This window comes from Salmo salar, chromosome 18 (genome assembly GCF_965601325.2).
Source record: "Salmo salar chromosome 18, fSalSal1, whole genome shotgun sequence".
In the NCBI taxonomy this organism is placed as follows: Eukaryota; Metazoa; Chordata; class Actinopteri; order Salmoniformes; family Salmonidae; genus Salmo; species Salmo salar.
Window position 1 is genome coordinate 46,800,861 of NC_138308.1, and position 26,640 is coordinate 46,827,500.

The 26,640-nt window shown below is 43.8% G+C and overlaps 1 protein-coding gene across 1 annotated transcript in view; it reads left to right on the top strand.

Annotated features, from left to right (window-relative positions):
* The window catches only part of LOC106594219 (C-terminal-binding protein 2), a 414,303-nt gene that overhangs the window by 84,574 nt on the left and 303,089 nt on the right, over window positions 1-26,640 (top strand). Inside the window, exon 2 of the mRNA XM_045701166.2 lies at window positions 19,631-20,186. Coding sequence (XP_045557122.1) covers window positions 20,129-20,186 — 58 coding nt within the window. The 5' untranslated portion in view covers window positions 19,631-20,128. The remainder of the gene's footprint in view (window positions 1-19,630; window positions 20,187-26,640) is intronic.

The window sequence follows — 26,640 nt, forward strand, 5'->3', positions numbered from 1 at the left end:
ATACTGTATATCCTGTTATCTACATCCTGTTCTAGTATTAGTCCTCATACTGTATATCCTGTTATCTACATCCTGTTATCTACATCCTGTTCTAGTATTAGTCCTCATACTGTATATCCTGTTATCTACATCCTGTTCTAGTATTAGTCCTTATACTGTATATCCTGTTATCTGCATCCTGTTATCTATATCCTGTTATCTACATCCTGCTCTAGTATTAGTCCTCATACTGTATATCCTGTTATTTACATCCTGTTATCTACATCCTGCTCTAGTATTAGTCCTCATACTGTATATCCTGTTATCTACATCCTGTTCTAGTATTAGTCCTCATACTGTATATCCTGTTATCTACATCCTGTTATCTACATCCTGCTCTAGTATTAGTCCTCATACTGTATATCCTGTTATCTACATCCTGCTCTAGTATTAGTCCTCATACTGTATATCCTGTTATCTACATCCTGTTATCTACATCCTGCTCTAGTATTAGTCCTCATACTGTATATCCTGTTATCTACATCCTGCTCTAGTATTAGTCCTCATACTGTATATCCTGTTATCTACATCCTGCTCTAGTATTAGTCCTCATACTGTATATCCTGTTATCTACATCCTTGTTAATTTGGGACTTTTCTATTGAGTGTTTGATTCTTGATTGTTATTGTTATTGATATTGTTATTGTTATTGTCATTGTTATTGTTATTCTTAATGTTATTGTTATTCTTAATGTTATTGTTATTTATATTGTTATTGTTATTGATATCGTTATTGTTATTTATATTGTTATTGCTATTGTTATTGCTATTGTTAATGTTAATGATATTGTTATTGTTATTGATATTGTTATTGATATTATTATTGTTATTGATATTGATATTGCTATTGTTATTGTTATTGCGTTGCGTTGTTGAGGAGAGTTAGCGAGCAGGCATTTCCACTGTACCGTGTTCACGTGACCAATAAACTGTGATTTGATGATGGTGTTTGGTGAGGGAGGGAGAGGCCTGGGAAGCACAGGGTCAGTTAAAGAGAAGGGTCTCTGATAATAAAAAACACTCCTATAAAGACACTTACTGGCTCTAACAGTCTTCTGCCAGTCCAAAATAAAGCTGCTTTAAAAACATTCTCAAGCTGGAAAATGGTGTGTGTGTGTGGGGTGGGGTGGGGGGGGCATGGTGTGTGTGTGGGGTCATGGTGTGTGTGAGTGTGTGTGTGTGTGTGTGTGTGTGTGTGTGTGTGTGTGTATTTTTGTGTGTGTGTGTGGGCATGGTGTGTGTGTGTGTGTGTACCGCCCACTGCTCACCTCTTGTGTGTATACCTCTGTGTTTCTCTCTCAGTGATCTGGTCTTTCTCAACACATTGTTTGGCTTGGTGTTCTCCCAATGTGAGTTAGTACAGGACAGAACCCAGTTGGCTGTCTCACTGTTGGACAGGAGTGAGCTGTACACTGTGCGGTGTGTGTGTGTGTGTGTGTGTGTGTGTGTGTGTGTGTGTGTGTGTGTGTGTGTGTGTGTGTGTGTGTGTGTGTGTGTGTGTGTGTGTGTGTGTGTGTGTATCAGTGACTGAGCTTCTCTCTGTTTCCTACAAATATCTCTGCTCAAAGTACTGAAGGAGTGGAACCACCATTTCTCTGCTGGACCAGGAAGCTGTGAATCAGCTGGCTCTTTGTGGACCAGGAAGTTGTGAATCAGCTGGCTCTTTGTGGACCAGGAAGCTGTGAATCAGCTGGCTCTTTGTGGACCAGGAAGCTGTGAATCAGCTGGCTCTTTGTGGACCAGGAAGCTGTGAATCAGCTGGCTCTTTGTGGACCAGGAAGCTGTGAATCAGCTGGCTCTTTGTGGATAAGGAAGCTGTGAATCAGCTGGCTCTTTGTAGACCAGGAAGCTGTGAATCAGCTGGCTCTTTGTGTTCACCAGGAAGCTGTGAATCAGCTGGCTCTTTGTGGATAAGGAAGCTGTGAATCAGCTGGCTCTTTGTAGACCAGGAAGCTGTGAATCAGCTGGCTCTTTGTGTTCACCAGGAAGCTGTGAATCAGCTGGCTCTTTGTGTTGACCACTTTTCCAACAATCTACACAAAAACTTAGTGTGTATGAAATCTTGGTCTGTTTCTCTGTTTGTCTACAGGCTCTCCCATGGTTGGCTGGTCTATAGTGTTATATAGTCTGTCTGGTCCATAGTTCCTGGTAGGTTCTGGTCGGTATTGTTATATAGTCTGTCTGGTCCATAGTTCCTGGTAAGTTCTGGTGTGTACTGTTATATAGTCTGTCTGGTCCATAGTTCCTGGTAGGTTCTGGTCTGTATTGTTATATAGTCTGTCTGGTCCATAGTTCCTGGTAGGTTCTGGTCTGTACTGTTATATAGTCTGTCTGGTCCATAGTTCCTGGTAGGTTCTGGTCTGTACTGTTTTATAGTCTGTCTGGTCCATAGTTCCTGGTAGGTTCTGGTCTGTACTGTTTTATAGTCAGTCTGGTCCATAGTTCCTGGTAGGTTCTGGTCTGTACTGTTTTATAGTCTGTCTGGTCCATAGTTCCTGGTAGGTTCTGGTCTGTATTGTTATATAGTCTGTCTGGTCCATAGTTCCTGGTAGGTTCTGGTCTGTACTGTTATATAGTCTGTCTGGTCCATAGTTCCTGGTAGGTTCTGGTGTGTACTGTTATATAGTCTGTCTGGTCCATAGTTCCTGGTAGGTTCTGGTCTGTACTGTTATATAGTCTGTCTGGTCCATAGTTCCTGGTAGGTTCTGGTGTGTACTGTCCTTAGTTAATCTATCAGTTATTTAACTGTGCTCTCCTGGTCTCTCATGCTCTCTCTAACTGGCTCTCACAGATGATCTTGGGAAAGAACGGTGTGTATTCAGGGAAGTTAAAGAACAGCTTTTTATTGATTGGCTGTAAAGGGAAAATGTAGCGCTGCTTACTATAGAAAATGACTTTTTACCGTAGTTTTACAATGTTACTTTAAGCTTGGTGGTTTAGAAACAACCCAAACATTACTCAATATGTTGTTTCCCTACAAGATCAGTTTGTTGTCCCCACAACTCTGTGTATTTGCATATTGACAGAGAGTAGGGCGTTCAACTCACTGCTCTAGAATGTAGGGAAATGCGGGTCAATTCAACAGGGTTGCTACTAAATGGATGTCTCAACCATTTAGCCTATTGTCCTTATGAATCACATTACAATGACTTATTAGCTTGTTCTCTACAATATTACAAGTGTTTAATGCTTGTACCTAACAGTGTTGATTAAATATGAACATTAGTTTGTTGTGACCGTTGTTAGTTTAGTCTGCTCAGCTCTTGGTTGTATCTCTTCCATATTTGGGTATTGGGAGGTGGTAACATTTAGGAGGTGTTTTGGGAGCTTCGGACCAATCAAAATCGACTTGATACCTCGTCAATTTCATCTTCAGATCAATGGTTTTTCTCTAACCAATCAATGTTGAGAGGGGCCGTTTCTATAGCAATTTTAAAGGGGAAGACTCAGAAATTCACAATGAAACCTTGAACAGATATTTTTCGGGGAGGGTAGATATTGAAATTCTATCAGGTAGATTTGTTAATTTATATATACAGTGCATTCAGAAAGTATTCAGACCCCTTGACATTTTCCACATTTTGTTACATTACAGACTTATCCTAAAATGTATTAAATTGTATTTTTTCCCTCATCAATCTACACACAATACCCTGTAATGACAAAGCAAAACAGGTTTTTATAAATGTTAGCAAATGTATTAAAAATCAAAATCAAATATTTTACAGAAGTATTCAGAGTCTTTACTAAGTACTTTGTTGACACACCTTTGGCGCTCTGGAGCAGGTTTTCATCAAGGATCTCTCTGTACTTTGTTCCATCCATCTTTCCCTCGATCCTGACTAGTCTCCCAGTCCCTGCCACTGAAAAACATCCCCACAGCATGATTCTGCCACCACCATGCTTCACCGTAGGGATGGTGCCAGGTTTCCTCCAGACGTGACATTTGGCATTCAGACCAAGTTCAATCTTGGTTTCATCAGACCAGAGAATCTTTCTGATGGTCTGAGAGTCCTTTAGATGCCTTTTGGCAAACACATGACAGCCCGCTTGGAGTTTTTTACTGAGGAGTGGGTTCTGTCTTGCAACTCTACTATAAAGGCCTAATTGGTGGAGTGCTGCAGAGATGGTTGTCATTCTGGAAGGTTCTCCCATCTCCACAGAGGAACTCTAGAGCTCTGTCAGAGTGACCATCGGTTTCTTGGTCTAAGGTCCTTCTCCCCCGATTGCTCAGTTTGGCTGGGCGGCCAGCTCTAGGAAGAGTCTTGATGGTTCCAAACATCTTCCATTTAAGAATGATGGAGGCCACTGTTCTTGGGAACCTTCAATGCTGCAGAAATGTTTTGGTACCCATCCCCAGATCTGTGCCTTGACACAATCCTGTCTCGGAGCTCTACAGACAATTCCTTCGACCTCAAGGCTTGGTTTTTGCTCTGACATGCTCTGTCAACTATGGGACCTTATATAGACAGGTGGGTGCCTTTCCAAATCATGTCCAATCAATTGAATTTACCACAGGTGGACTCCAATCAAGTTGTATAAACATCTCAAGGATGATCAAGGGAAACAGGATGCACCTGAGCTCAATTTGGAGTCTCATAGCAAAGGGTCTGAATACTTCCGTTGTCAGCGATTTCTAGGAGTGGTGGTAGGAGTCAGGCGCAGAGAGCAGAGGTAAGGAAAAATGTGTTTATTCCTTAATACAAAAAAACGGTCGACGCCAACAACCGGCGTGAATAGCGAAGTGCCCAAATAACAACGGGTCCACATTACGCATACAAAACAACACAAGCAGATCGCCAGCACATCCAACAACAAAAACACTCTGACGAAAATAATCCCGCACAAACCTGGGCGGGCTAAACAGGCTTAAATAACCATAAATCAAGAGACACAAATGGGGAACAGGTGCAAACAATAAGACATACCAAACGAAAAGGAAAAAGGGATCAGCGGCGGCTAGTAGGCCGGTGACGACGACCGCCGAGCGCCGCCCGAGCAGGCAGGGGAGCCACCTTCGGTGGGATTCGTGACATACGTAAAGAAGGTATTTCCGTTTTTTTTTTTAAAACAAATTTGCAAAAAAAAAAAAACGTCTGAAAAATGGTGTATTGTGTGGAACAACATGGTTCTAATGGTCTCCAGAGGAACAACATGGTTTTCTTTATGAATACAATCAGTTACAGAAACACACAGCATTTCTTTATGAATACCATCCGTTACAGAGACACAGCTTTTCTTTGTGGATACCATCAGTTACAGAAACACACAGCTTTTCTTTATGAATGCCATCAGTTACAGAGACACACAGCTTTTCTTTATGAATACCATCAGTTACAGAGACACACAGCTTTTCTTTATGAATACCATCAGTTACAGAAACACAGCTTTTCTTTATGGATACCATCAGTTACAGAAACACACAGCTTTTCTTTATGAATACCATCAGTTACAGAGACACACAGCTTTTCTTTATGAATACCATCAGTTACAGAAACACACAGCTTTTCTTTATGAATACCATCAGTTACAGAGACACACAGCTTTTCTTTATGAATACCATCAGTTACAGAAACACAGCTTTTATTTATGGATACCATCAGTTACAGAGACACACAGCTTTTATTTATGAATGCCATCAGTTACAGAGACACACAGCTTTTCTTTATGGATATCATCAGTTACAGAGACACACAGCTTTTCTTTATGAATACCATCAGTTACAAAAACACACAGCTTTTCTTTATGAATACCATCCGTTACAGAAACACACAGCTTTTCTTTATGAATACCATCAGTTACAGAAACACAGCTTTTCTTTATGGATACCATCAGTTACAGAGACACAACTTTTCTTTATGGATACCATCAGTTACAGAGACACACAGCTTTTCTTTATGAATACCATCCGTTACAGAAACACACAGCTTTTCTTTATGAATACCATCAGTTACAGAAACACACAGCTTTTCTTCATGAATACCATCAGTTACAGAAACACACAGCTTTTCTTTATGAATACCATCAGTTACAGAAACACACAGCTTTTCTTTATGAATACCATCAGTTACAGAGACACACAGCTTTTCTTTATGAATACCATCAGTTACAGAGACACACAGCTTTTCTTTATGGATACCATCAGTTACAGAGACACACAGCTTTTCTTTATGGATACCATCAGTTACAGAAACACACAGCTTTTCTTTATGAATACCATCAGTTACAGAGACACAACTTTTCTTTATGGATACCATCAGTTACAGAGAGCCACAGCTTTTCTTTATGAATACCATCAGTTACAGAGAGCCACAGCTTTTCTTTATGGATACCATCCGTTACAGAAACACACAGCTTTTCTTTATGAATACCATCAGTTACAGAAACACACAGCTTTTCTTCATGAATACCATCAGTTACAGAAACACACAGCTTTTCTTTATGAATACCATCAGTTACAGAAACACACAGCTTTTCTTTATGAATACCATCAGTTACAGAGACACACAGCTTTTCTTTATGAATACCATCAGTTACAGAGACACACAGCTTTTCTTTATGGATACCATCAGTTACAGAGACACACAGCTTTTCTTTATGGATACCATCAGTTACAGAAACACACAGCTTTTCTTTATGAATACCATCAGTTACAGAGACACAACTTTTCTTTATGGATACCATCAGTTACAGAGAGCCACAGCTTTTCTTTATGAATACCATCAGTTACAGAAACACAGCTTTTCTTTATGGATACCATCAGTTACAGAGACACAACTTTTCTTTATGAATACCATCAGTTACAGAGAGCCACAGCTTTTCTTTATGGATACCATCAGTTACAGAGAGCCACAGCTTTTCTTTATGAATACCATCAGTTACAGAGAGCCACAGCTTTTCTTTATGAATACCATCAGTTACAGAGAGCCACAGCTTTTCTTTATGAATACCATCAGTTACAGAGAGCCACAGCTTTTCTTTATGAATACCATCAGTTACAGAGAGCCACAGCTTTTCTTTATGAATACCATCAGTTACAGAGAGCCACAGCTTTTCTTTATGAATACCATCAGTTACAGAGAGCCACAACTTTTCTTTATGAATACCATCAGTTACAGAGAGCCACAGCTTTTCTTTATGAATACCATCAGTTACAGAGAGCCACAGCTTTTCTTTATGAATACCATCAGTTACAGAGAGCCACAGCTTTTCTTTATGAATACCATCAGTTACAGAGAGCCACAGCTTTTCTTTATGAATACCATCAGTTACAGAGACACACAGCTTTTCTTTATGAATACCATCAGTTACAGAGACACACAGCTTTTCTTTATGGATACCATCAGTTACAGAGAGCCACAGCTTTTCTTTATGAATACCATCAGTTACAGAGACACACAGCTTTTCATTATGAATACCATCAGTTACAGAGAGCCACAGCTTTTCTTTATGAATACCATCAGTTACAGAGAGCCACAGCTTTTCTTTATGAATACCATCAGTTACAGAGACACACAGCTTTTCTTTATGAATACCATCAGTTACAGAGACACACAGCTTTTCTTTATGAATACCATCAGTTACAGAGAGCCACAGCTTTTCTTTATGAATACCATCAGTTACAGAGAGCCACAGCTTTTCTTTATGAATACCATCAGTTACAGAGAGCCACAGCTTTTCTTTATGAATACCATCAGTTACAGAGAGCCACAGCTTTTCTTTATGAATACCATCAGTTACAGAGACACACAGCTTTTCTTTATGAATACCATCAGTTACAGAGACACACAGCTTTTCTTTATGGATACCATCAGTTACAGAGAGCCACAGCTTTTCTTTATGAATACCATCAGTTACAGAGACACACAGCTTTTCTTTATGAATACCATCAGTTACAGAGAGCCACAGCTTTTCTTTATGAATACCATCAGTTACAGAGAGCCACAGCTTTTCTTTATGAATACCATCAGTTACAGAGAGCCACAGCTTTTCTTTATGAATACCATCAGTTACAGAGACACACAGCTTTTCTTTATGAATACCATCAGTTACAGAGACACACAGCTTTTCTTTATGAATACCATCAGTTACAGAGAGCCACAGCTTTTCTTTATGAATACCATCAGTTACAGAGACACACAGCTTTTCTTTATGAATACCATCAGTTACAGAGACACACAGCTTTTCTTTATGAATACCATCAGTTACAGAGACACACAGCTTTTCTTTATGAATACCATCAGTTACAGAGACACACAGCTTTTCTTTATGAATACCATCAGTTACAGAGACACACAGCTTTTCTTTATGAATACCATCAGTTACAGAGAGCCACAGCTTTTCTTTATGAATACCATCAGTTACAGAGACACACAGCTTTTCTTTATGAATACCATCAGTTACAGAGAGCCACAGCTTTTCTTTATGAATACCATCAGTTACAGAGACACACAGCTTTTCTTTATGAATACCATCAGTTACAGAGACACACAGCTTTTCTTTATGAATACCATCAGTTACAGAGACACACAGCTTTTCTTTATGAATACCATCAGTTACAGAGAGCCACAGCTTTTCTTTATGAATACCATCAGTTACAGAGACACACAGCTTTTCTTTATGAATACCATCAGTTACAGAGACACACAGCTTTTCTTTATGAATACCATCAGTTACAGAGACACACAGCTTTTCTTTATGAATACCATCAGTTACAGAGAGCCACAGCTTTTCTTTATGAATACCATCCCAGATGAACATCTGATCAGTAGATTGCTGTTCACTTTTGATAGGGATTACTATGGTAACCAGTAAATGGTATACAGCATGGACCAGTTTCTCGGACACAGAAGAAATAAACTTTTTAGTCTCGTTCTAGGCTTAATCTGTGTCCAGGAAACTGGCCACATAGATTTTACCTTGAGACATTTAGACATTTGGGATAATATTTTCCCCGAATAACTGGAAGCTCACCAGATATGAAATGGTATTCAGTAAACAGCATATCTTTCGCCATTTATATATTTCCTCTTGGAATATCTTGATGTCCAACAGTGTGAAAGCAGAACAGAAGTCACCACTTCAGCAACATGATGCCCCAGGCACCACACACACACACACACACACACACACACACACCCGAGGCACAGCAGCCTATTCCACTCCCCCACCACCACAGGAAATAGTTCACTTAGGGTAGTGTCCTAAATGGGACCCTATTCCCTATATAGTGCACTACTTTTGACTATGACTATACCCATAGGGCTCTGATCAGTAGTAGTGCACTGTGTAGGGAATAGGGTGCCATTTGGGTTAAAACTTAGAAACAGACTCCTTAGGCTTAATGTCAGGATATTAATCATTGATTTACTCAATTAGTTCACAAACTATAACTGTGTGTTTCAGGGAGTGGGTTTCTCCCACAAATGATGAGGGGAGGTCGTTCTGTTTGGGAGAGGGTTTCTCCCCCAAATGATGAGGGGAGGTCGTTCTGTTTGGGGGTGTGTGTGTGTTAGACGCTGCACAGCAGGCCGGTGCCATGACCTTTTAAATTATTCATTCTCACCAACAACTGTAGTCCACATACACACACACTTTTATCTCTGTGAGTCAGTCTTCTACACTGTCATTGCTTCTATCTCATCCCCCCCAAAGATCTGCTTTACTCTCCTTTATAAACGTCAATTTATTGTGTTTTAATCAAATCCTTCTGATTCCAGTTGTCTGAGGTCAGGGGTCACCAGCTCATTCCAGTCTTTCGTAATTGTTACCATTAATGGATCTGTGACAGTGAGAGATCCTCTTCTGTGTGTATGTATCACTCCTCCCTCCTATGGCGTAGCAACACATCCTAATAAAGTCTGTAATCAGTCTAGTAATTAGACCCTGACGGACGTCTCTATATCAGCTAAACAAAACAAATTATACTCTTATTAAAGAAGAGCATATTAATCACTTGGAAGGCAGTTATGTTACTCTCTCTCTCTCTCTCTCTCTCTCTCTCTCTCTCTCTCTCTGCCCCCTCTCTCTCTCTCTCTCTCTCTCTCTCTCTGCCCTCTCTCTCTGCCCCCTCTCTCTCTCTCTCTCGCTCTCTCTCTCTCTCTCTCTCCTCCCTCTCTCTCTCTCTCTCTCTCGCTCTCTCTCTCTCTCTCTCTCCTCCCTCCTCTCTCTCTCTCTGCCCCCTCTCTCTCTCTCTCTCTCTCTCTCTCTCTGTCTCTGTTCCAGTGGAGGGAGAGAAGATGGATTAAACTACGGCAACGTTATCTCAGTTGTTCATCATATTACAAGATGTTTTAGTAAATTCATTCAGTTTTCCTTTGTTTTGTTTCACCCTGCAGGTCAAAGTGTTGTGTTATCTAGGTTGAGACAGTCCATACAGCAGCTAGGGGGTGTATGTCTCACCCTGCAGGTCAAAGTGTTGTGTTATCTAGGTTGAGACAGACCATACAGCAGCTAGGGGGTGTATGTCTCACCCTGCAGGTCAAAGTGTTGTGTTATCTAGGTTGAGACAGTCCATACAGCAGCTAGGGGGTGTATGTCTCACCCTGTAGGTCAAAGTGTTGTGTTATCTAGGTCGAGACAGTCCATACAGCAGCTAGGGGGTGTATGTCTCACCCTGCAGGTCAAAGTGTTGTGTTATCTAGGTTGAGACAGACCATACAGCAGCTAGGGGGTGTATGTCTCACCCTGCAGGTCAAAGTGTTGTGTTATCTAGGTTGAGACAGACCATACAGCAGCTAGGGGGTGTATGTCTCACCCTGCAGGTCAAAGTGTTGTGTTATCTAGGTTGAGACAGACCATACAGCAGCTAGATAGACATCTAGATATTATATTTAATGTAGTCTCACATTGCCACGTTTCCAGGTCTTGTTACACAGCTATTTCAGAATGAACACAGTGCTTTTCTTGAGCAGTAGCTCTCCGGAACGGAGTACCAGCACGTGGAATGTTCTACTCTCCTGAACGGAGTCTCAGCACATGGAATGTTCTACTCACCGGAACGGAGTACCAGTACATGGAATGTTCTACTCTCCGGAACGGAGTACCAGCACATGGAATGTTCTACTCTCCGGAACGGAGTACCAGTACATGGAATGTTCTACTCTCCGGAACAGAGTACCAGCACATGGAATGTTCTACTCTCCGGAACGGAGTACCAGCACATGGAATGTTCTACTCTCCGGAACGGAGTACCAGCACATGGAATGTTCTACTCTCCGGAACGGAGTACCAGCACATGGAATGTTCTACTCTCCGGAACGGAGTACCAGTACATGGAATGTTCTACTCTCCGGAACGGAGTACCAGTACATGGAATGTTCTACTCTCCTGAACGGAGTACCAGTACATGGAATGTTCTACTCTCCGGAACGGAGTCTCGGCACATGGAATGTTCTACTCACCGGAACGGAGTCTCGGCACATGGAATTTTCTACTGCTTCCTGTTCCTCTTACAGAACATTAAATCAAAAGTATTGCAGAGTTTCCAGCAGCTGAATATAAACAGTAACGGCACCCAAAATGGGTAGCGGCACTTATTTCAGTCCACGTCAAGCCAGCCAGGAAAGCAAGGTTCTATTCATTGTATAGTACAGTCAAGGAGTTTAAAACAGTTCATGTGGGTGTCACTCAATACTGGGAACAGTCTGTTTTGTTATACTGCTGAAACAGGATGGGAACAGTCTGTTTTGTTATACCGCTGAAACAGGATGGGAACAGTCTGTTTTGTTATACTGCTGAAACTGAGGATGGGAACAGTCTGTTTTGTTATACTGCTGAAACAGGATGGGGACAGTCTGTTTTGTTATACCGCTGAAACAGGATGGGAACAGTCTGTTTTGTTATACCGCTGAAACAGGATGGGAACAGTCTGTTTTGTTATACTGCTGAAACTGAGGATGGGAACAGTCTCTTTTGTTATACTGCTGAAACTGAGGATGGGAACAGTCTGTTTTGTTATACTGCTGAAACAGAATGGGAACAGTCTGTTTTGTTATACTGTTGAAACTAAGAATGGGAACAGTCTGTTTTGTTATACTGCTGAAACAGGATGGGAACAGTCTGTTTTGTTATACTGCTGAAACTGAGGATGGGAACAGTCTCTTTTGTTATACTGCTGAAACTGAGGATGGGAACAGTCTGTTTTGTTATACTGCTGAAACTGAGGATGGGAACAGTCTCTTTTGTTATACTGCTGAAACTGAGGATGGGAACAGTCTCTTTTGTTATACTGCTGAAACTGAGGATGGGAACAGTCTGTTTTGTTATACTGCTGAAACAGAATGGGAACAGTCTGTTCTGTTATACTGCTGAAACAGGATGGGGACAGTCTGTTTTGTTATACCGCTGAAACTGAGGATGGGAACAGTCTGTTTTGTTATACCGCTGAAACTGAGGATGGGAACAGTCTGTTCTGTTATACTGCTGAAACAGGATGGGGACAGTCTGTTTTGTTATACTGCTGAAACAGGATGGGGACAGTCTGTTTTGTTATACCGCTGAAACTGAGGATGGGAACAGTCTGTTTTGTTATACCGCTGAAACTGAGGATGGGAACAGTCTGTTCTGTTATACTGCTGAAACAGGATGGGGACAGTCTGTTTTGTTATACTGCTGAAACAGGATGGGGACAGTCTGTTTTGTTATACTGCTGAAACAGAATGGGGACAGTCTGTTTTGTTATACTGCTGAAACTGAGGATGGGAACAGTCTGTTTTATTATACTGCTGAAGCTGAGGATGGGAACAGTCTGTTTTGTTATCCCGCTGAAACAGGATGGGAAGAGTCTGTTTTGTTATACTGCTGAAACTGAGGATGGGAACAGTCTGTTTTGTTATACTGCTGAAACTGAGGATGGGAACAGTCTGTTTTGTTATACTGCTGAATCTGAGGATGGGAACAGTCTGTTTTGTTATACTGCTGAAACTGAGGATGGGAAGTCTGTTTTGTTATACTGCTGAAACAGAGGATGGGAACAGTCTGTTTTGTTATACTGCTGAAACTGAGGATGGGAACAGTCTGTTTTGTTATACTGCTGAAACAGGATGGGGACAGTCTGTTTTGTTATACCGCTGAAACAGGATGGGGACAGTCTGTTTTGTTATACCGCTGAAACAGGATGGGGACAGTCTGTTTTGTTATACTGCTGAAACTGAGGATGGGAACAGTCTGTTTTGTTATACTGCTGAAACAGGATGGGGACAGTCTGTTTTGTTATACTGCTGAAACAGGATGGGGACAGTCTGTTTTGTTATACTGCTGAAACAGGATGGGGACAGTCTGTTTTGTTATACTGCTGAAACAGAGGATGGGAACAGTCTGTTTTGTTATACTGCTGAAACAGGATGGGAACAGTCTGTTTTGTTATACTGCTGAAACAGGATGGGAACAGTCTGTTTTGTTATACTGCTGAAACAGAGGATGGGAACAGTCTGTTTTGTTATACTGCTGAAACTGATAATGGGGACAGTCTGTTTTGTTATACTGCTGAAACAGGATGGGAACAGTCTGTTTTGTTATGCTGCTGAAACTGAGGATGGTAACAGTCTGTTTTGTTATACTGCTGAAACAGGATGGGGACAGTCTGTTTTGTTATACTGCTGAAACTGAAGATGGGAACAGTCTGTTTTGTTATACCGCTGAAACTTTAAAATGCACATTTAGCTGTTGCTCATTGTTATTCAGAAACATGAAACATGAATTCTTGCCTCCGGAATGAAACAATGTGCTTAACGGCATCTGCCTGAAAACCTGCCGACAGTACCCGAAAACCGCTAGCAAACTTACCAAAACCACTCAGCTCTTTCCTGATTTGATCATCCGTAATAAACGGAGGTAAATTTGCGACTACCACCCTGGTCGAAGGAGTTGAGAGAGGTGAAACTGGCACCAACACACCCCTTACAAATATTCCGCTAGCAATTAGCCTACCAACCAAATTTGCTCTTTTCATGAACACCACCACAGCTTTGTTCATTCTAGAAGCAGAATGTATAAATTCACCTCCTACCTGTTCACCGACCGTGAGCAGAACCTCCTCCACCTTAACTCCATTCTCAGGAACACACCTGAATCAACACCGTATCGACAGCGTCTCCTCCACCTTAACTCCATTCTCAGGAACACACCTGAATCAACACCGTATCGACAGCGTCTCCTCCACCTTAACTCCATTCTCAGGAACACACCTGAATCAACACCGTAACGACAGCGTCTCCTCCACCTTAACTCCATTCTCAGGAACACACCTGAATCAACACCGTATCGACAGCGTCTCCTCCACCTTAACTCCATTCTCAGGAACACACCTGAATCAACACCGTATCGACAGCGTCTCCTCCACCTTAACTCCATTCTCAGGAACACACCTGAATCAACACCGTAACGACAGCGTCTCCTCCACCTTAACTCCATTCTCAGGAACACACCTGAATCAACACCGTATCGACAGCGTCTCCTCCACCTTAACTCCATTCTCAGGAACACACCTGAATCAACACCGTATCGACAGTGTCTCCTCCACCTTAACTCCATTCTCAGGAACACACCTGAATCAACACCGTAACGACAGCGTCTCCTCCATGCTTGGCTGAGAAGCCATCACACACACCACACCTTCCAAACACCAGGAAACTAAAACTCTGTCCTCTTCCACCCTAACTTTGAAACAAAACCTGTGGATACCGCTAAAACAAATAGTGCATTAACCCTCCAGCATAGAAAAGACCAAGGACAGAATCAAGGAAATAAGTTAGGACAGAGCCCTGCACACCAAACACTCAAACACCACAGCTCAGAGGAAGAGAAACATCTGTGAGGCAGCCGGACCCAGACGTTCAGTTAATGTAGGAATCCATATCTGTGATGGACTGTCTGGCTCTCTCTCTGTCTGTGATAGGCTGTCTGGCTCTCTGTCTCTGTGATAGGCTGTCTGGCTCTCTGTCTCTGTGATGGGCTGTCTGGCTCTCTGTCTCTGCGATAGGCTGTCTGGCTCTCTGTCTCTGTGATGGGCTGTCTGGATCTCTGTCTCTGTGATAGGCTGTCTGGATCTCTGTCTCTGTGATAGGCTGTCTGGCTCTCTCTCTCTGTGATGGGCTGTCTGGCTCTCTCTCTCTGTGATGGGCTGTCTGGCTCTCTGTCTCTGCGATAGGCTGTCTGGCTCTCTGTCTCTGTGATAGGCTGTCTGGCTCTCTGTCTCTGTGATAGGCTGTCTGGCTCTCTGTCTCTGCGATAGGCTGTCTGGCTCTCTGTCTCTGTGATGGGCTGTCTGGCTCTCTGGCTCTGCGATAGGCTGTCTGGCTCTCTGTCTCTGTGATAGGCTGTCTGGCTCTCTGTCTCTGTGATAGGCTGTCTGGCTCTCTGTCTCTGTGATAGGCTGTCTGGCTCTCTGTCTCTGTAATAGGCTGTCTCTCTCTCTCTCTGTCTCTGTGATGGGCTGTCTCTGTGATAGGCTGTCTGTCTCTGTCTCTGTGATGGGCTGTCTCTGTGATAGGCTGTCTGGCTCTCTGTCTCTGTGATAGGCTGTCTGGCTCTCTGTCTCTGTGATAGGCTGTCTGGCTCTCTGTCTCTGTGATAGGCTGTCTCTCTCTCTCTCTGTCTCTGTGATGGGCTGTCTCTGTGATAGGCTGTCTGGCTCTCTCTCTCTCTGTGATAGGCTGTCTGGCTCTCTGTCTCTGTGATAGGCTGTCTGGATCTCTGTCTCTGTGATGGGCTGTCTCTCTTTCTCTGTCTCTGTGATAGGCTGTCTCTCTGTCTCTGTGATAGGCTGTCTGGCTCTCTGTCTCTGTGATGGGCTGTCTCTCTCTCTGTGATAGGCTGTCTCTCTTTCTGTCTCTGTGATAGGCTGTCTGGCTCTCTGTCTCTGTAATAGGCTGTCTCTCTCTCTCTCTGTCTCTGTGATAGGCTGTCTGGCTGTCTGTCTCTGTCTCTGTGATAGGCTGTCTGGCTGTCTGTCTCTGTCTCTGTGATAGGCTGTCTGGCTGTCTGTCTCTGTCTCTGTGATAGGCTGTCTGTCTCTGTGATAGGCTGTCTGGCTGTCTGTCTCTGTGATAGGCTGTCTGGCTCTCTCTCTCTCTCTGTCTCTGTGATAGGCTGTCTCTCTCTCTCTCTCTCTCTCTCTCTGTCTCTGTGATAGGCTGTCTGGCTCTCTGTCTCTGTGATAGGCTGTCTGGCTGTCTGTCTCTGTGATAGGCTGTCTGGCTGTCTGGCTCTGTCTCTGTAATAGGCTGTCTGGCTCTCTGTCTCTGTGATAGGCTGTCTGGCTCTCTGTCTCTGTAATAGGCTGTCTCTCTCTCTCTCTGTCTCTGTCTCTGTGATAGGCTGTCTGGCTCTCTGTCTCTGTGATAGGCTGTCTGGCTCTCTGTCTCTGTGATAGGCTGTCTGGCTCTCTGTCTCTGTGATAGGCTGTCTGGCTCTCTGTCTCTGTAATAGGCTGTCTCTCTCTCTCTGTCTCTGTGATAGGCTGTCTGGCTCTCTGTCTCTGTAATAGGCTGTCTCTCTCTCTCTCTCTCTCTCTCTCTGTCTCTGTGATAGGCTGTCTGGCTCTCTGTCTCTGTGATAGGCTGTCTGGCTCTCTGTCTCTGTAATAGGCTGTCTCTCTCTCTCTGTCTCTGTGATAGGCTGTCTGGCTCTCTGCCTCTGTGATAGGCTGTCTCTGTGATGGGCTGGCTGGCTCTCTCTCTGTGATAGGCTGTCTCTCTCACTGTGATAGGCTGTCTCTCTCTCTGTGATAGGCTGTCTCTCTCTCTGTGATAGGCTGTCTCTCTCTCTGTGATAGGCTGTCTCTCTCTCTCTCTCTCTCTCTCTCTGCTGCTCTCTTTGTTTTAATTAATGTTATTGCTGTTGTGAAACACAACATTGCTGCTAAGGTTTCCATGACAACACATGGTTTGGCTGTGTCTGTTTTACCAGGTAGGCCTGTGTATAGGTTTTTAAACATTATTATTTTGTTACCGTTGGAGATAAACCCTCTTAGAGGCCCTCTCTGTTCCCATCCTTAGAGCCTGAGGGAGAGAGGAGGGGGAAGGAGAGAGAGAGAGAAGAAGATAAGGAGGTGGAGAGCTCCTCCCTGGGTCTCCCTCTTGGCATCGCTGGTTCCTGGGGTATCAAACAAATCCTACCCCAAGGCCCTTGACAGGACTGGCAGAAGGCCAATAATTGATGAGCCCATTCTGAAACACCGTTTATGGAAGGGAATCAACTGTGGGTTTTTCATTGATTCAATGTGAATCATGTGTGTTTTTCATTGATTCAATATGAATCAGGTGTGGTTTGGAGACATGGTCTAATTGATCAGTTGTTCTTGACTGGCTCTAGTGGAGTCCCAGAGTTCTTCTTCTTCAGTGAAACAGAGCAGGTTAATGTGCTGCTGATGTGTGAATAGGTTTTACTGCCGTCTAATGGCTGTAAGGTGTCATTACAGTGTTGGTCCTGGGGTAGTCTCTTGCAACAGTGGACTGGCTGGCTGGATGACTGGATGTCTGGCTGGCTGGATGACTGGATGTCTGGCTGACTGGGTGTCTGGCTGACTGGCTGGCTGGATGACTGGATGACTGGCTGGCTGGATGACTGGATGTCTGGCTGGCTGGATGACTGGATGACTGGCTGGCTGACTGGATGTCTGGCTGACTGGCTGGCTGGCTGACTGGCTGGCTGGATGTCTGGCTGACTGGATGTCTGGCTGGCTGGCTGGCTGGCTGGATGACTGGCTGGCTGGCTGGCTGGATGTCTGGCTGGCTGGCTGGCTGGCTGGATGACTGGCTGTCTGTCTGACTGGCTGACTGGCTGGCTGGCTGGATGACTGGATGTCTGGCTGACTGGCTGGCTGGATGACTGGCTGACTGGCTGGCTGGCTGGCTGTCTGTCTGACTGACTGATACCACAACTTATAGGCTTACGTCTGTATCTACAGGTAACTGACAAAATGAAGGAAACACCAACATAAAGTGTCTTAATAAGGCGTTGGGCCACCAGCAGCCAGAACAGCTTCAATCCACCTTGACATAGATTCTACAGGTGTCTGGAACTCTATTGTGATGTCATTCTTCCATGAGAAATTCCATCATTTAGTGTTCTGTTGATGACGGTGGGACAACGCCGTCTCAGGCGCCGGCTCCAGAATCTCCCATACGGGTTCATACGGGTTGAGATGTGTTGACTGATACACACACCCCTTTAAACCCCCCCGTGTCCCTTTTGAGACCAACGTCACTGTGATCTCTTCCTTGTTGCCGTGGTAGTTCAACATAACGGACAACTGGGCATATTAATACTTGACCCTAAGCATGATGGGATGTTAAATGCTTGTTAATGATTCCCCCGGAACCTCACCTGTGTGGAAGCACCTGCTTTCAATATACTTTATCCCCTCATTTACTCAAGTGTTTCTTTTATTTTGTCAGTTACCTGTGTGTGTATATATAGAGCTCACCTCTGGGTCAGTAGCCAGAGGTGAGCTCTGTCATGTCGTCCTATCATCAACACTTCTAAAAATTGACTCGTTGAGGAGATGGAGGCACTTTAACGCAGGCAGGTTAACACGTAGAGGACATGGAGGCACTTTAACGCAGGCAGGTTAACACGTTGAGGACATGGAGGCACTTTAACGCAGGCAGGTTAACACGTTGAGGACATGGAGGCACTTTAATGCAGGCAGGTTAACACATTGAGGACATGGAGGCACTTTAACGCAGGCAGGTTAACACGTTGAGGACATGGAGGCACTTTAACGCAGGCAGGTTAACACGTTGAGGACATGGAGGCACTTTAACGCAGGCAGGTTAACACGTTGAGGACATGGAGGCACTTTAACGCAGGCAGGTTAACACATTGAGGACATGGAGGCACTTTAACACAGGCAGGTTAACACGTTGAGGACATGGAGGCACTTTAACGCAGGCAGGTTAACACGTTGAGGACATGGAGGCACTTTAACGCAGGCAGGTTAACACATTGAGGACATGGAGGCACTTTAACGCAGGCAGGTTAACACGTTGAGGACATGGAGGCACTTTAACGCAGGCAGGTTATATCAGCTAGCTCCTTCGTACTGCCACACAGGGTTGAGGTAGAGCTAGCTCCTTCGTACTGCCACACAGGGTTGAGGTAGAGCTAGCTCCTTCGTACTGCCACACAGGGTTGAGGTAGAGCTAGCTCCTTCGTACTGCCACACAGGGTTGAGGTAGAGCTAGCTCCTTCGTACTGCCACACAGGGTTGAGGTAGAGCTAGCTCCTTCGTACTGCCACATAGGGTTGAGGTAGAAAGAGCTCTGTGTTTCTGATCTGCTGTGTGTTGTTTGATGATAGTCGTTAGTATCCTGGAAAATGAAACAAAACACAATATGGATTAAACTTCTTTATGAAAACATCCTTAATGTTGGAAACAAACATCGTTATGTTGTCATCCAGAGTCACATGGATTTATTTTCCAAGCTATAACACGCAGTATTTTACATACAGCAGGTTATTAAAGGACTAAATTGTTTTTCCCACGGATAAAATATTGCGATACTGGTATCATGGCGTCCCTAATTACTTTGCAGGTGTTTCAAGACGGTGTGTTTAACCCAGTGTGTTGTGTTGTGTTGTGTTGCAGGTGTGTGTCGAGGCGGTGTGCCCCGGGGAGGACTGTTAACCATGTGCTACAGTAGCTAGGTTCCCCCATCCCTGTGTCTTTCTGGCTGCGGTGCCACCCATCACTGGCAGAGGAGGAGAGGGCCCCCGTGCCACCCATCACTGGCAGAGGAGGAGAGGGCCCCCGTGCCACCCATCACTGGCAGAGGAGGAGAAGGCCCCCGTGCCACCCATCACTGGCAGAGGAGGAGAGGGCCCCAGTGCCACCCATCACTGGCAGAGGAGGAGAGGGCCCCCGTGCCACCCATCACTGGCAGAGGAGGAGAGGGCCCCCGTGCCACCCATCACTGGCAGAGGAGGAGAGGGCCCCCCATCACTGGCAGAGGAGGAGAGGGCCCCCCCATCACTGGCAGAGGAGGGGAGGGCCACCCATCACTGGCAGAGGCGGAGAGGGCCCCCCATCACTGGCAGAGGAGGAGAGGGCCTCCGTGATAACAGACAGACAGACAGACGCACAGACATGGCTCTGACAGACAAACACAAAGTGAAGAGACAGAGACTAGACAGGATCTGTGAAGGTAAGGAAGGATCTCTCTCTCCATCACTCTCCTTCCGCAATCTCTCTCTCTCTCTATCTCTCTTTCTCTCTGTTTCTCTAACTCCCCACCATTCCCACTGGTATCAACCAAAGACCTATTGATTGATAATCAATGACTATAAACTGCTAGAATCTTCTCCTGGCCTGCGGCACATGTCAGCGATTCAAGTATGAAATGTTAACCTTAACCTCTCAACATTAATCTGGAGGTTAACCTTAACCTCTCAACATTTATCTGGAGGTTAACCTCTCAACATTAATCTGGAGGTTAACCTTAACCTCTCAACATTTATCTGGAGGTTAACCTCTCAACATTTATCTGCATGTTAACCTCTCAACATTTATCTGGAGGTTAACCTCTCAACATTTATCTGAATGTTAACCTCTCAACATTTATCTGGATGTTAACCTCTCAACATTTATCTGGAGGTTAACCTTAACCTCTCAACATTTATCTGGATGTTAACCTCTCAACATTTATCTGGAGGTTAACCTTAACCGCTCAACATTTATCTGGAGGTTAACCTCTCAACATTCATCTGGATGTTAACCTTAATCTCTCAACATTTATCTGGATGTTAACCTTAACCTCTCAATATTTATCTGGATGTTAACCTCTCAACATTTATCTGGATGTTAACCTTAAACTCTCAATATTTATCTGGATGTTAACCTCTCAACATTTATCTGGATGTTAACCTCTCAACATTTATCTGGATGTTAACCTCTCAACATTTATCTGGAGGTTAACCTTAACCTCTCAACATTAATCTGGAGGTTAACCTCTCAACATTAACCTTGAGGTTAACCTTAACCTCTCAACATTTATCTGGATGTTAACCTTAATCTCTCAACATTAATCTGGAGGTTAACCTTAACCTCTCAACATTTATCTGGAGGTTAACCTCTCAATATTTATCTGGAGGTTAACCTCTCAACATGTATCTGGAGGTTAACCTCTCAACATGTATCTGGAGGTTAACCTCTCAACATGTATCTGGAGGTTAACCTCTCAACATGTATCTGGAGGTTAACCTCTCAACATTTATCTGGAGGTTAACCTCTCAACATTTATCTGGAGGTTAACCTCTCAACATTTATCTGGAGGTTAACCTCTCAACATTTATCTGGAGGTTAACCTCTCAACATTTATCTGGAGGTTAACCTCTCAACATTTATCTGGATGTTAACCTCTCAACATTTATCTGGAGGTTAACCTTAACCTTTCAACATTTATCTGGAGGTTAACCTTAACCTCTCAACATTTATCTGGAGGTTAACCTCTCAACATTTATCTGGAGGTTAACCTTAACCGCTCAACATTTATCTGGAGGTTAACCTCTCAACATTCATCTGGATGTTAACCTTAATCTCTCAACATTCATCTGGATGTTAATAACCTCTCAATATTTATCTGGATGTTAACCTCTCAACATTTATCTGGATGTTAACCTTAAACTCTCAATATTTATCTGGATGTTAACCTCTCAACATTTATCTGGAGGTTAACCTTAACCTCTCAACATTAACCTTGAGGTTAACCTTAACCTCTCAACATTTATCTGGATGTTAACCTTAATCTCTCAACATTAATCTGGAGGTTAACCTTAACCTCTCAACATTTATCTGGAGGTTAACTTCTCAACATTTATCTGGAGGTTAATCTCTCAACATTAATCTGGAGGTTAACCTTAACCTCTCAACATTAATCTGGATGAGAATACTGCCACAGTCTGTAGCTCAGCCTCAGTATGTCCTATGGTAGTCGTAACACTGACTTAATGGTAAGAGAGAGAGAGAGAGAGAGAGAGAGAGAGAGAGAGAGAGAGAGAGAGAGAGAGAGAGAGAGAGAGAGAGAGAGAGAGAGAGAGAGAGAGAGAGAGAGAGAGAGAGAGAGAGAGAGAGAGAGAGAGAGAGAGAGAGATCAGCCTTTTGAATCAGACCCTGTCAGAGTGTTTGGTTGGTCGTTAGAATCACAGCTGTTTAGGGATGAACCCATGTAGTCGGTGGGGATTTAGGACGTCTACTGCGGGTCGCTAAAAATATAATGACAACACTATACTGAACATGGTTTGGTTTAGAAACATGAGAACCAAGCTGGATTGATGAGTGTAGCCATGTTATCAGCTGGACTTGTTGAAATATCTTCACTCCTAGAAAAAAAACCTCCAGGCTTCCATCATAACTGTCAATTTATAGGGGGGAAAAAGTTAAATAATTACAGGGGGCAGTTTGGGGGGAAAAAAAACCTAATCCCGTCCGAATCGTCCTCTGGAATAATGGACGTTCTGGGGTAATAATTACATAACCAAACGTTCTCTAGTAATACTAGTCACATGCTGATAGGGCTTAGCCTAATTGTCTAAGAAAATTGAGGAGAGATTAAACTCTATCTTAATTAGGTTTATAATCAATAGCCTAACTGTTAAATGTGCCTGGCTTTATAAATGATCCATATCTATCTACAGCAATAAGACAGATCCTGCTTCTGTTGCCTGGTTGACTGTTTGTTTAACAGCCTAGTGATTCCATCAGCACCAAGCCTCATGCAATGGCAAAAATGTTGTATAAAGCAATTTCACTGATTTGTCTGTTTTTAATCTTTTGCTATGCTGTAATAAAGGCTTTATCAAATCAAATTCAAATTAAATCGACAACTGGGATTATTATTATTTGACCATGCTGGTCATCTATGCACATTTGAACATCTTGGCCATGTGCTGTCATAATCTCCACCCGGCACAGCCAGAAGAGGACTGGCCACCCCTCATAGCCTGGTTCCTCTCTAGGTTTCTTCCTAGGTTCTGGCCTTTCTAGGGAGTTTTTCCTAGCCACCGTGCTTCTACACCTGCATTGCTTGCTGTTTGGGGTTTTAGGCTGGGTTTCTGTACAGCACTTTGAGATATCAGCTGATGTAAGAAGGGCTATATAAATAAATGTGATTTGATAATAAAGGCTTTACCATTTGTTTTTTCCATTAGAAGATACTGGTATAACTGATAACTGATTTAGTGTTGTTTACACTGTTCCAAACAGGCAGAATTATCATATTGTAATCTAACAGCACCTGTTTGTCACACATAATATGCACACAGCTCTGGCTCCTGTTTCCTCCTTTATCTGGATCCCCTTCTTATTGTTATTATTACAAATATTATAATAAGTCATGTCATTATTGTTATTAGACTTAGTGTAGCAGCCTTGTATAACCACCATGTCATTATCGTTAGTAGACTTAGTGTAGCAGCCTTGTATAACCACCATGTCATTATCATTAGTAGACTTAGTGTAGCAGCCTTGTATAACCACCATGTCATTATCGTTAGTAGACTTAGTGTAGCAGCCTTGTATAACCACCATGTCATTATCATTAGTAGACTTAGTATAGCAGCCTTGTATAACCACCATGTCATTATCATTAGTAGACTTAGTGTAGCAGCCTTGTATAACCACCATGTCATTATCATTAGTAGACTTAGTGTAGCAGCCTTGTATAACCACCATGTCATTATCATTAGTAGACTTAGTGTAGCAGCCTTGTATAACCACCATGTCATTATCGTTAGTAGACTTAGTATAGCAGCCTTGTATAACCACCATGTCATTATCATTAGTAGACTTAGTGTAGCAGCCTTGTATAACCACCATGTCATTATCATTAGTATACTTAGTGTAGCAGCCTTGTATAACCACCATGTCATTATCATTAGTAGACTTAGTGTAGCAGCCTTGTATAACCACCATGTCATTATCATTAGTAGACTTAGTGTAGCAGCCTTGTTTAACCACCATGTCATTATCATTAGTAGACTTAGTGTAGCAGCCTTGTATAACCACCATGTCATTATCATTAGTAGACTTAGTATAGCAGCCTTGTTTAACCATCATGTCATTATCATTAGTAGACTTAGTGTAGCAGCCTTGTTTAACCATCATGTCATTATCATTAGTAGACTTAGTGTAGCAGCCTTGTATAACCACCATGTCATTATCATTAGTAGACTTAGTGTAGCAGCCTTGTATAACCACCATGTCATTATCATTAGTAGACTTAGTGTAGCAGCCTTGTATAACCACCATGTCATTATCATTAGTAGACTTAGTGTAGCAGCCTTGTATAACCACCATGTCATTATCGTTAGTAGACTTAGTATAGCAGCCTTGTATAACCACCATGTCATTATCATTAGTAGACTTAGTGTAGAAGCCTTGTATAACCATCATGGAGCTGTAGGCGTAAGGCCACATCCTGTTTAGTCTTAATACCGTAACTTCGTTAGGCCTGTATTTCAATATTTAGGCTACTGTATCAATCAATCAATCAATCATTCATTAATTCATGCCATCACACAGCAAACGAGACATTCATGCTTTGAAATACAATCAAGCATTTTAGTTTAAAAATGTAATAACATAAGGAGCTTTGAATAATTAGCCTGAACAATAAATAAACCGCAATTCACTAATACAACTGTTTTCAGTCTGCTGTAATAAAACCTTTCTATTTCTCCTTTTGTTTACGGTTAGAGCAGACTCTCTGGTACACTTCTTCATTTAGTGTTGTTTACACTGTTCCAGATGGTCAGGCAGAATAATCATATTGTAATCTAACTGTTTGATTCATATAATCCTCCCAGTACGCCTGCTCCTGTACCCTCCTTTCTCTGGATCTCCTGTAGTTTCTACGACTTCCCCTTTCCCTCCTGAGCAACCGGGAAACATTCACCCGTTTCCAGTTTCTTTTTCACGTCCTCCACATCCAATTTAGCCATCGACATTACTGTGTTCAGATATTGTTCTAACTCATTTGATAGGATACGATAGGCTATAGGTCAGGCCCTATTGGTCACATGTATGCGATGCTTACATATTCCGCGTAAAGAGAGCAGAGGGTTGAGGGTATAGGGAATGTTTTTCCTAAACAAATTAGGGATTTCGGTAAAAAACTTTTCAGTCAGAAACTAAATGACTGAAATGATGTTGCAGTTTCAGCACGGACAGCGTAATAAACAGACGCTGTGCTGAGATGCCTTTTCTCTGCAGTAGGGAGGAGAGGGAGACCCCGACTGTGCTGTCAGGGGCCATGAATTCTACAGGGGGCCAGGGATTCTGCAGGGGGGCAGGGGTTCTGCAGGGGGCCAGGGGTTCTGCAGGGGGCCAGGTGTTCTGCAGGGGGCCAGGGGTTTCTGCAGGGGGCCAGGGTTTCTGCAGGGGGCCAGGAGGTTCTGCAGGGGGCCAGGGATTCTGCAGGGGGGCAGTTCTTCTACAGGGGCCAGGGATTCTACAGGGGGCCAGGGATTCTACAGGGAGCCAGGGATCCTGCAGGGGGCCAGGGTTCCTGCAGGGGGCCAGGGATCCTGCAGGGGGCCAGGGTTCCTGCGGGGGGCAGGGATTCTACAGGGGGCCAGGGATTCTGCAGGGGGCCAGGGTTCTGCAGAGGGCCAGGGATTCAACAGTGGGCCAGGGATTCAACAGTGGGCCAGGGATTCTACAGTGGGCCAGGGATTCTACAGTGGGCCAGGGATTCTGCAGGGGGCCAGGGATTCAACAGTGGGCCAGGGATCTGCAGAGGGCCAGGGATTCAACAGTGGGCCAGGGATTCAACAGTGGGCCAGGGATTCAACAGTGGGACAGGGATTCTACAGTGGGCCAGGGATTCTACAGTGGGCCAGGGATTCTACAGGGGGCCAGGGATTCTGCAGGTCGCCAGGGATTCTGCAGGTCAACAGGGATTCTGCAGGGGGCCAGGGATTCTGCAGGGGGCCAGGGATCCTACAGGGGGCCAGGGATTCTGCAGGGGGCCAGGGATTCTGCAGGGGGCCAGGGATCTACAGGTGGGCCAGGGATTCTGCAGGTGGGCCAGGGATTCTGCAGGTGGGCCAGGGATTCTGCAGGTGGGCCAGGGATTCTGCAGGGGGGCCAGAGATTCTGCAGGGGGGCCAGAGATTCTGCAGGGGGGCCAGGGATTCTGCAGGGGACCAGGGGTTCTGCAGGGGGCCAGGGATTCTACAGGGGGCCAGGGATTCTGCAGGGGGCCAGGAATTCTTCCCCTGAGAGGCTTATTAAGCTGCTGGGTCCTCATCCAGACAGCAAGCACACTAGTGTGTGTGTGTGTGTGTGTGTGTGTGTGTGTGTGTGTGTGTGTGTGTGTGTGTGTGTGTGTGTGTGTGTGTGTGTGTGTGTGTCAGAAACAGACATGCAATACTGGACAATTAAGAGAGAAGGTCTGTTACCCACTGACAACATACAGGTTTAATAGTACAGTTGTACTGGTTTAGTAGAACAATGTTGAACTGGTTTAACAGAACAGTGTTGTACTGGTTTAATAGAACAGTGTTGAACTGGTTTAATAGAACAGTGTTGAACTGGTTTAATAGAACAGTGTTGAACTGGTTTAATAGAACAGTGTTGAACTGGTTTAATAGAACAGTGTT